Raw genomic sequence first — 12,052 nt, 5'->3', positions numbered from 1 at the left:
CAAATGTGAGCTGACAGTCCTAATTCAGTAATCTTGCAGCTGTTCAAGGACAGCATCTTTCTCAGGACTGCTCTGGGAGAAACTGTAGATGTTGTAGCTTACTACGCGAGAATGGAAAAGACAATGGGGCACCTGATGGAGTGAATAAGGGGTGTTGCTTAGAAGGATTTGTGTGATATTAATTAGTGCTCACATACAGACCTCTATTTTCCCCATTTATGCTGCCCCTTTTTTGCTAAGTGTGGCTTTGGCTTACACTTAATTGCTGATTCTAAGAAGAGTCTTGATTGAGCTTCTGAAAGGCTGACACCTTCCATATATGCATGGGCTTTCTTGTTCCCTTTATTAACATTTCCTGACGTTTGAGATTTTTCCTTAGACTTAGAAACTTTGATTAATTTCGGTCCTAAGCTAGATGACCGTAGAGAGTATTCATGTTTACGAGAGAGAACCGAAGATTGTTCTCTGAGCACCAAATCTTATTGTTAATTTTCTGTATTTCTGTAACCAAACTTATTGTATGCCTTATGCTGATGCGCCTAAACTTCTTCAGGAGATTTGGTTATCCTGCTGTGATCTTGTATCTTTACAGCATCTTTTTTAGATGGATTTACATTAACCTGACTGTTAACTTGTAATAACATTTCCTAACTTTATCCTGATCCTCATTGTGTAGCCAAATGTGTTACACTGTTAATTGGAAATTGTTTTGATCAATGCTAACTCCCAACATCTTTTGAGTAAACTTAAAAAGGTCCATCGGGTGACCGAATTATGGAGTATGGCCCAAACTCTCTATCAGATGTGTAGGAGACTATGGGGAAGAAGAGCTTGTGTGATCCACAAGAGTAACACTTCTTTAGAATTTCGCTGGTCCATACTATCCAAAATTTGTAGGGTTGCAAATATTCATGCATGCTGGGCAAATCCAGGGCCACAACTAAAATAAATCCCACTAACTAAATTTCAGGAAAATAAAGAGCTTCCAAAAGCAGCTCGGAGACCCAGATTATAAACCTTCGGCTCTGCTGGATGAACACAGGGTTTGCAAGAATACTGGATGGAAGGACTTTTATCGATGACATAAATCTGAGTGCATGTCAGCACTTAAATATGAATTAGTGGTTTCCCCAATACTTAGCATTTGCAGGTTATTACAGATAAGGAGAGCTCATGCAATCCACACACGTTACACCCCCTTGGGTTTCCCCTGGTCTTGAGTTTTAAAAAATATCTGCAGAAAAATTCCAGAGGTGGGTAGGGAGAGAGCTTGGGTCCCCTCTTCCCACTGGATTTCTATGTAAATGTAAATTAGCACTTGTATAGCGCACTACTCACCCGTTAGGGTCTCAAGGCGCTGTACTCATACCGCTATGGAACCCCTCCTGGCTTTTCCCTGTGAGGCGCCCACTCCTGAGCACCCCCAGGGTGAAGCCAGGCATCCAAGCGCTGTTGGGGCCGTTGTGGAGATTAAGCAAGCTATTGCCCAGAGTTGCAGAGTGGGACCCATGAATTAGATTAGGCACCGAGGCGAGAATTATCTGGTCAAGGGGAATTGAGCCCAAGACCTGCCGAAGCGGGACTTGAACCCTGGTCTTGAGCCAGATCTCTGCTTCAGGGTCTGCCGCTCTAACCATTGAGCCACACTTCTCCACTTATTTGGGCATTATAAGTCCCTAAAGAGGACAGGTAGAAGGAGAGTAGCAGGAGGTGTCTAATGGTCAGAGAGAAGGCCTCTGTGTGTCAGGGTGAGAAGCTCCACAATCTGTTTCTCTTTTTCCATTTCACAAAATAGTAATCCATGGTGTCATTGGCCACTTCAGAGGCCAGATGAAGGCAAATCAGGGGAAAGTAATACCACATGTATGGTCCGAAAAAGAAATTCAAATGCTCTATGCAAATGACCAGTGGATGGCAGAGATGGGCACAACTTGTGTCAAAATGCCTGCACCCCTCCACATCTGTTCCACCTTTCCAACCTTGACTTCCCTAAAGGATGCCTGCTCTGTGATTCCAAAAGAGCCATCATCTTGAGGAGCAGTAAAGTAATCTCTTCAAGATGACCCTGGTGTCCTAAAAAGAATAGCTGCACAGGGGTCACTGTCTCACCACAGTTCCTCAGCGAGAAACCTTTAATAAGGAGCACCACTGCAAAGAGGAGAGTTTTTGCTTCCCAATGAGGCCTCTCCCATATTTAGTGCTACCTGGCCTTATTTGAGTTGGTAACTGGCACCAAACTTCCACTGCTGCCTGTTGGACATCCTTTATTCTGGCGAAAAGATCCATATTGCCCCATGGATGGGAAGAAACAGTTTGTACGTTTTACAGACTTGGGCTCTCTATCTGGGGCCACTTCCAACACTGAAGGTCCCGATTGTGTAGAATTCCTATTCAGTGATCGCCATCCTGTAGCAGTCGTTAAACGGAAATCATTTCAGGAAAATATTGTTGCCAGGAAGATAGTCTCTTCTTCCCAGCACTTAGGGGGTCATTCTGACCCTGGCGGTAATTACCGCCAGGGCGGAGGTTGGCGGTAGCACCGCCAACAGGCTGGCGGTGCTCCGCCGGGCATTCTGACCGCGGCGGTACAGCCGCGGCCAGAAGCGGAAAGCCAGCGGTGTACCGCCGACTTTCCGCTGCCCATGGGAATCCGCCATGGCAGCGCAGCTTGCTGCGCCGCCATGGGGATTCTGACACCCCATACCGCCATCCTGTTCCTGGCGGTTCGCCCGCCAGGAACAGGATGGCGGTATGGGGTGTCGAGGGGCCCCTGGGGGCCCCTGCAGTGCCCATGCCAATGGCATGGGCACTGCAGGGGCCCCCGTAAGAGGGCCCCACAAGGATTTTCACTGTCTGCTGTGCAGACAGTGAAAATCGCGACGGGTGCCACTGCACCCGTCGCACCCCTTCAACTCCGCCGGCTCAATTCTGAGCCGGCTTCCTTGTTGACGGGGCTTTCCCGCTGGGCCGGCCGGCGGTCTTCTGGCGGTCGCCCGCCGGCCCCGCGGGAAAGCCAGAATGACCGCCGCGGTCTTTTGACCGCGGAGCGGTCTTTCGGCGGGAACCGCTTGGCGGGCGGCGACCGCCGCGGTCAGAATCACCCCCTTAATGTCCAAGAAACTTAGATTTTTTTCCCCTTTTCATTTGCACAGAGAAGCAGCAAAATATGCAGATACATAGTTGGCTTCTCCTGGAGGGGGGCAGGGAAGTAACATTGTGCCTTCCCTGGTAAATGAAAACACTGTTTAGGTTCTAGATTAGTGAGGCCCTGTCTGTGCTAGAGTGGCCATTCCACCCACTGAATCACATGGTGAGAAACATTCCTGTGCAGGGATTGTAGCAGGGCTATTCATTCAGAACAGAAGTACTTCCCACCAGACACCAGGGACTTACAAAGTGGAAGCAACAATCCCAGCACACTGATTCACTCCACCCAAACCATCCCCCAACTGCAATCAGTCTTTCCACTTCAGAGGTGGTGTGCATCGCGGCCATCTTTAGTAGACAGGAAAGTCGAACTATGCACCTTGGAATTTTGACGCCTTTTAGTGCCTAAAATAATGAGACCAAATTTGCAACATCTCAGACACGGAGATAAGCTGGCGCAGCACAGTCCCCATTCTCCATGCGTGGTGTCTATTTATTTTGTACCTTCCTCTGAAAAGCCTCATGGCACTAGGACAGTCACACCGTCACAGGCATGTATGCTGTTCCAGGTGGACAAAGGCTATGGGGGTGGGAAGGGCATCAGGACCTTTGCCTTGGAGGTCTTTCATTTGATAATCCTCATTGTGAATTCCTTGGTGCCTTGGCGTTCCTTGCTGAGGGGGCTGATTGAGGCTAAGCATCCTATGCAGATCCCCTGCCTCCTAGCCCATAGGGGGAGAAGAAGCTGTTAGCATATGAGGAGTTGTAGGAAGTTTTTAGAAACGGAGTCTCTAGATGGCAGAGATATTCACCTTTGATCAAATAGGGACCTCAATCTTAGTCAGGGTAAGTCACACACAGGCTTAACTTAGAAGGCATGCAATAACACAATGAAAACACCAGAAAAATACTCTACACAGGTTTAGAAAAATATAAGATATTTATCTGGTTAAATTAAGGTCAAAAAGATCAAGATTCACTAAGCACAAGTAAACGTTTGCAAGTTTAAAAAGAGTCTTAGATCTTAAAAATCAACAGTTGTCTCTTGTTTGCACAAAGTACATGGTTTGCGTCAAAATTACCATGCACAGAGACCACAGAGGAGATGTGTGGAAAAATAAGGTGTGCATCGGATATTCTGATGCAGAACAGACAATGCGTAATTTCTTTCCACGCTGCAAGGGGCTCTGCATGGATTTCAGGTGCGCAGTCTTGGATCCTCACTGCGATGCCGGGTTCTTTTGATGCCCAGGGATGATGAGAAGAAAAATCCTGGGGTTGTGGGAAGAAGTCAGAGGCGTCATGTCCATCCTGTAGGCGATGCGTCAAAATTTCAGTCGCACAGCAGGTGCTGCGTTGATTCTTCAGTTCAGGAAGTCGGGCTCCATTGTTCCGGCTCGGCTGTGCATCAATCCGGTAGGGCTATGCGTTGAATTTCCGGTTGCAAGACAGGCGCTGCGTAGATCTTTGCTCAGGAACTCAGGCTGCGTTGTTCCAGTATGGCTGTGCAGCGATTTTCTTGTCGCAGGGCAAGCTGTGCATTGTTTCTGGCAGGCTGTGCGTCGATTTTTGGCACAAAAGGAGTTTCCTTGACGAGATGAAGTCTTTTTGGCCCTGAGACTTCAGAAAACAGGAGGCAAGCTCAATCCAAGCCCTTGGAGAGCACTTCTTAGCAACGTCAAAGGCCAGCAAGGCAGCAGGACAACAGAAAAAGCAGCAGTCCTTCACAGCAAAGCAGTCCAGTTGAGTCATTTGGGCAGCCATGCACTTCCTCTCGACAGGTTGCAGGATCTGGTCCACAGGTGTCTGAATTGGTGGGGTCAGGGACCCAGTTTATAGATCCAAAAATGTATTTTAAGTGGGAGAGGCTTCAAAGAGTGCTTTTAAAGTGCACTAGGTCCCCTTTCAGTACAGGTCTGCCTGCCAGGGTCCAAGTAGGAGGTTTGGCAGTCCATTGTGTGAGGGCAGGACAATGGCCTTTGAAATGTGTCAGGCCCCTCCACCCTTCCAGCCCAGGAAGACCCATTCAGTATGCAGATGAGTGCAGGTGTGACTGAATATCCTGTGTTTGTGATTGTCTGGGTGAAATGCACAATGGAGCTGTCAACCAGCCCAGCCCAGACATGGATTGGAGACAGGCTGTAAGGCACAGGTGGATTTTAGGTGTAGAGAAATGCTCACTTTCTAAAAGTGGCATTTCTAAAATAGTAATATCAAATCCAACTTCACCAATAAGCAGGATTGTCTATTACCATTCTGGCCATACTAAACATGACCTGTTTACCCCTTTCTGATGGTAGCCCTAATGCTATCCTATGAAAGGAGCAGGCCTCACAGTAGTGGAAAATGAACTTCAGAGTTTCCCTCTACCAGGACATATAAAACACACAGGTATCTGTCCTGCCTTTTATCTACATAGCACCCTGGCCTATGGGTTACCTAGGAACTACCTTAAGGATGACTTACATGTAGAAAAAGGAGAGTTCAAGGCTTGGCAAGTACTTTTAAATGCCAAGTCGAATTGGCAGTGTAACTGCACATACAAGCCTTGCAATGGCAGGCCTGAGACATGGTTAAGGGGCTACTAATGTTGGTGGCACAATCAGTGCTGCAGGCCCACTAGTAGCATTTAATTTACAGGCCCTGGGCACATGTAGTGCATTTTACTAGGGACTTACAAGTAAATTAAATATACCAATTGGTTATGAGCTAATGTTACCAGGCTTTTAGGGAGAGAGCACATGCACTTTACCACTAGTTAGCAGTGGTAAAGCGCCTAGATTCCTAAAGCCAGCAAAAATTAGGTCAGAAAAAGAAGAGAAGGAAGGCAAAAAGTTTGGGGGTGACCCTGCAGAGAGGCCATTTCCAACAGATGTCGAGCTCCAGTTAAGGAGCGACCTGCTCCCTCATTCTTTATCCCTGGCGTGCAGTGGGTGTCATGCTTTTATTGAGGGGGCAGATTCAGTGGTAAGTTCAAATCTGGGCATTGATGTGGGGTTGAGGGAAGCTGGATCTGTGCTGGAGAGTGGGGCAATTTTCAACTCTCTTGCACTAGTGCACTTTCCTGGTCAGAAATCGTGGTCCTGCCCAAATCCCAAAGTAATAATTTGTGCAAGTGTTCAGCATCCTCTGAATGCAAAACATCTCCAAAACATTGAGCATCTTGATGTTGAAGGCATAGGGGCCAATGAAGAAGATCACAACGAACTAGATGATTAAAGGGATAAGAAAGATGTCTAACATAAGAATGAACAAATGGACGCTTAGAAAAATTGTGCTGCACCTCCTTAAGCTACTTAGTAGACATGCTGTATAGTCCTCAGTTCAGGTGATACAATCCTGCAGAACATCATTATTTAGGTAGCATACAAATTGTTTCTATGTTCACAAAAGTTATCCAAAATATGTGTTTTCTCTTTGCTATGATGGATGAATCTACTCCCTACCTGTCATAGTCCTGACAGATCTCCCCCACAGCAGAGAGGGCCTTCAAATATTCATTGGGTTCTGATGGGTTGATAAAGTGAAGAGACTGGTTAATCTTGGGATCCCCATTGGAAGCAGTGAAATCAATGGCAACCTGAAAAATACAGAAAAAGTGTGAGTAACATGAAGTCTACAGCTCCAGCATCCACTAACATCCGCTGAGAGACTTGTAGAAACAGGAAGTGCTGTGGAAGACCTCTGCAGGCTGAATCATTTCTAAGAGCCAGAAAACACTGGTTCGGAAGTCAGGGTTGGAATATGACTTGAAATAGTCTGCACATCTCAGAGCAAGAACTTACCATCTCTACATAAGAACTGGAGAAGAAGGAGGAGCCCGAGTAGGGTAATGGCACAGATCTAACAGAAGAACCAGCTGAGATCAGGAGAAAAGAATCTAAGCATGATCTAAAATCTGAACATGTCTGCAAAAGCTCTAAAACAAGCACAGCTGGGGCAACAGGAGATTCTAGTTGAAACATACTAAAAACACACAGGACAACAGCAGCATCTATGCAGGATTCCATGCCTTAGCTAATAACATGGAAACAGAAGTAACAAGTCGAAGGGTACAGCCGATCTTAAAGGGCTATGAAAGACTCATTTGTTCACACACATGCAGAGAAGCCACGTCCACCAGCGCAGTTAAATCAGTTTAACAGAACTTCAGACTTAAATAATCTATACATAGTTAGCAGACATCAGTTAATGGGAAGATCAGGAGGGATTTAAGAAGTCTATTGTTGTGAAAAAATCAGCAATGACAAGTCCAAGGGAAGAATAAGGCATGAAAGTAATCCTCAGCTTAATGTACTAACATAGCCCAAGAAAGGGAAACAAGCTGAATTGAATAGTAGACCGGGGAGAGACATTAAGCTTGGACATCCACGCTGGACCAGCAGAGATAAACCAGGTTGGACAGTTGAACCTGTGACTAATCTGAGGCCTTAAACATCCACACAGAGCCAGCAGAGACATGCCTTGACGAAGGGTAGGACCTTGGTGAAATCTCAGATTCACACAATTTGGCATGGAGCACACATAAACAAGCATGTGGGAAAAGTAGAATTTGGGGGGGAGGGTTGCTTAAACCACCCACACAAAGCCATCAGAGGCAGCAGAAGCAACAGTAGAATGGTGGTACCTGTGGTGCTTAATTGGAACTAGTGCTTTCATGTTGGGGCCGCCAGCACTCATTTTTTGGAATAACAAACTTTAATCAAGAGCAAGAGAGACAACACAAAAGGGGACAGGAGGAGAAAGAGAAAGATGGAAAAACAGTAACAAAGGGAGAAAGCAAGGATGAAAAAGAACCCACAAGAGTGAGATAAAGAGGCAGGGACTGTCTAGCGGTGAATTAAAGAGGCATGAGGTGGAATTGAGACTATGCAGCCTTGGTATTCACCACCTTGACCATCAATAGCTCTGGTCGTACCTTCTGAAAAAAAGGTTTGGGTCCCAACATTCATTCTTATACAAATGAAGTACTGGGGGCCTGAAATGCAGCTTTAAGCCACCCACACAGGATCAGCAAACACAAAGACCTGGGGGGCACTATGGATCTCTACCACAGTTCTACCATGAGGATACAGCAAACACTGAACTGAAAGAATACATAAGCTGCAAGTTACTTGGAACCTACACTTTCAGAAGAAGCAGAGCCAGACTTTCATGTGCAGGATAAGGTGGGAGAAGAATGAATAGAAACAATTGTGAAGGTGGACATAACTTGAGGGACACTTAATAGGTGCAGCAAATTCTTTTCAGGGAAAAAACAGCATTTCTAGATAAAAAGATTGTACCCTCCCTTTGATATAAATCACTTGTAACCAATACATTTAACACTGTAGCAGGAATGTGTCTCTTTACCCATAACATTTGTATGGTATCCTTTGCTTTGTCCATCTTGCCTTACTCACTCATTCCTCTATCGCTCACATAATTATACATCTTTTGTCTTTGCCTCATTCTTCATCCTCCCTTTTTAACCCTCCAATTCTTTCACACCTTCTCTGCCTGTTCTTTCCCAGCTAACCTCTTGCCTCCTCATTTCTCAGAAATCTTTTTGTCCTTCTTCCTCCACCCGTACTGCCTTTGATTTCTTTTTCAGACTTCATCCCATCAATTCTTCCCCATCTGTTTTCTATGCCCTCATCAAAGGCCCCCCTTTTACTCTTTCTATATGTCACTGCATCTCATTCCTTTGCCTACTTTTTCAATCCTTTTTTCATCCATCCTCTTCTTCCATACATCAACCCTGTGTGTCCTTAAGCAATTCCCCCTTCATCCCTACTTTCATCTGTCTCCCAGGCATCTGCTTTCTTAATCACCTACCGTCATAACTATTGATAACAATGTTGTTTACTTTAATCAATGGATTACGCAACCTCTCAATAATACATTACCTCTCTTTTCTATAAAGCCTTACTACCTTCGCCCGTCTGCTCCCTGGTATAATAGTATATTAAGAGATGCCAACAGAAACTGCAAAAGACTCAAATGGAACTGAAGATCAGGCTACTCTATGACTAAGTGCAACAATGGGAATGATAGGAATTTTCCCATGGAATACTAGTGCTTTCTATTAAAGCTCACGTCCATGTGAAAAAATGCTGAAGGTGAATAATAGTAGCAGGGGCATTTTAAACATTGTGCATTTGCTGTATTCCCCCTCAAGCATGGCTTCTAAGCTTGACCCTTCCCAAGCCATATGTGATAACTTATACAACTTTTTTGCAGACAAAATCAACCAGATTTGCAAATTTTTCTGTGCCTGTTCCTCTGATCCCATAGTAGGCCATCATTTTTCCACAGACTCCACTTGTTCATCTCTTGGGGTCACTTTAGACCACTCCTTGACTTTACAAATGCTTTATCGTGCTTGGACAGCCAGTCAAATCCACATGAAGTTTACTCTTATCTCTTGACTCAACTTTATTAACCTGAAGTTGGCAGTGTCCTCAGGATCCCCATTAGATCCATTTCCCTCTTACCTCCTTTGCTCACCAAAGTGTTATTCACACTGTGCAACACATTTATTTATATTGCCTTAGTTCCTTCCTCCTGGTAGAATGGGCTAATGACCCTCTTTAAAAATCCCTTCAACAGATCTAGCTACAAAAAGCAGTTTGTGACCCATACTCTTGCTTCCTTTTAACAGCAAGCTGGTTGAGAAAACAATCATCAAGAAACTCTCATACTTTCTTGAATAGAACAACATCCTGGACCCTGCACAATCTGGCGTAATCCTTCCCATAATACTGAAACAGCTTTAGTCTCTGTCCTGGATGATTTCAGAATACTTCTCGTCCAGGGAAAATCACCTGCCCTTGTGTTTTTAGATTTGTCGGCCTTGCTCAACACGGTCTCTCATGCCATCCTTCTACATGGTCTGGCAGAAGTAGGGGTCCAGGGCCAGGCTTTAAGGTGGATCACAAAATATGTTTCAGATTGCACTCAAGTGGTCTCCTTCTGACCTTTCCAATCAGAATTTAAATCTCTTTTTCATAGAGTTCCACAGCGCTCCTGCTTGAGTCCCACTCTTCTCAATCTGTATGTTCATCCTCTAGCTCTTCTTGTACGTTCTTTTAATCTAAAATTCACGTGTTATGCCAATGACACACAGCTGCTGCTTTCTCTTGATAAAAATGGTGAGAACTCTCAAGATACCAAAGGTATATTTTCTTGGGTTTATTTTTAACCAGAGCCTATTTCTCCTCAATGATATTATAAATCTGTCATTTTTCTGCTTTTTCATGCCAAAACACTGAAGAACATTCTTCCCTAGCTGCTTTCGAATGCACACTGCATGGTTGTACAAGCAACTATTTTAAGTTCGCTGGACTATTGCACCTCAGTGGATTTTGATGCTCCAAAATTCATCTTTACCCACCTACAATGCATTCAAAATGTGGCTGCTTGGCTGGTTCTCAATGTTCCCCACAATCTTCATCTTCCACAGGTTTAAAATTATCTTCATTGGCTTCCAGTAGCTGAGAGGATCATTTTAAAATCAACGTGCATTGTTCTCCGAACAGTTCATCACTATGGTCTCACATACATACAAAAAATTTGTAACTAACTTCCCTCTTAAATATTCCAATCTTATTATCAGCTTTTTATTATTCTGAAGTACAAAGGAACTCGAACAGTGGGCAAGGCCTTTTCTGTAACAGCAACAAAGCAATAGAACTCACGTCTCTGGTCAATGCGTGCTTTTGGCCAATTGATGCAGGTTTCACAGCCCTAAAAACCTAGCTCTAACTACCCCTACTAATCCAGGATCTTAGGTTCTCTTATACTTAGTATTCTGAGCACCAGGATGCGTTCAGGGCATTTGTGCACTTTACAAACCCCTCACAAAATTCACACAAAAAAATCACTTACCTCATGTGCTTCCACACTTCATCTCTCTGCCTCCTTTTTCACTTTTATCCTTCAGGTTCTTGCACACCACAATCATATACCACATTTTTCAAACCTCTTTTCATTTGTCTTGTTCTTCCACACCTCAGATCTTTCTAATGTTTCAATACCCCTTCAGACCTTCTTCTCTTTAACACCTTTTCTCTGTGTCTTCTTTACTGGACCATTCTTCCTGACTTTCTGATCTACCTCCTTTTAAGACCTTATCTTCATTGCCCTGTTTTTCACACCTCTTTTCTTGCCCTCTTTCCTTTCTTCATTTGTTAGTTCTCTCCCTATGCACATCAAGCTATGGCTTACGTATTGGTCACATTGGTCAGTGATTTCCCTCCTTTTCTGTCCTCCCTTTATTCGCCCTTCCATGACCCAACATCCTTCTCTTTGCTTCCTCACCGTGAAGAGGATCTGGCAGCCGCCCATAATGTAGTCAAGGAAAGTGTGGACCTTCTCCAACTGCAAATGAGAGTAAACAAAGGTCATTAGTAAGATCTACCAAAGAGACATGAGAGTGTAGGAATGATTCATTTAATTAATGGATTATTTCCATTGCAATCTATCTTCTCAAATAACACATGATGCATAGAATCCATTGGCATTTATCCTCTACCTCTTGACTCAAACCCAATCCAACTAAATCCATTCATATGTCCAATCTATACCTCCACTCATTCCATTACCCATTATATCAATCCACACTTCTAATTCACTGAGTAACTCATTGATGAATCAGGTAAATCAGTTGAGAATTTCGTTCAACCATCCATTCGAGCACTTAGCAACTTCACCCACACAACTAGGGCTAACCACCCATCATTTTGCAGGTAATTGAAAACCATTTTTGCATTACACCTATGAACCGTAAAATGCTTTGGAGTAAATATATGTATTTTTATTGGGCTATTTGAGATCTCTCTACACTTATCTACAGACTTAATCAATCCATTTGCTCTATTTTCGCACAGTTATCCTGCGTTGTGAGACTCTGTTATGTGTCTGC

At 44.3% G+C, this 12,052-nt stretch overlaps 1 protein-coding gene across 4 annotated transcripts in view; it reads right to left on the bottom strand.

Moving 5' to 3' along the window:
- Nucleotides 1-12,052, bottom strand: part of CPNE6 (copine 6) — a 438,030-nt gene that overhangs the window by 40,276 nt on the left and 385,702 nt on the right. For all 4 annotated transcript variants that reach the window (XR_011204812.1, XR_011204813.1, XM_069238206.1 and 1 more), the window contains 2 exons: nucleotides 11,449-11,508; nucleotides 6,594-6,727 (listed from right to left, as the gene is read on the bottom strand). Coding sequence is in view for 2 of the 4 variants with exons in the window: in XM_069238206.1 (XP_069094307.1) it covers nucleotides 6,594-6,727; nucleotides 11,449-11,508 (194 nt within the window). In the remaining 2 variants the exon portion in view is untranslated. The remainder of the gene's footprint in view (nucleotides 1-6,593; nucleotides 6,728-11,448; nucleotides 11,509-12,052) is intronic.

This window comes from Pleurodeles waltl, chromosome 6 (genome assembly GCF_031143425.1).
Source record: "Pleurodeles waltl isolate 20211129_DDA chromosome 6, aPleWal1.hap1.20221129, whole genome shotgun sequence".
NCBI classification, from domain to species: domain Eukaryota; kingdom Metazoa; phylum Chordata; class Amphibia; order Caudata; family Salamandridae; genus Pleurodeles; species Pleurodeles waltl.
This window is presented reverse-complemented; position numbering and strand designations above follow the sequence as displayed.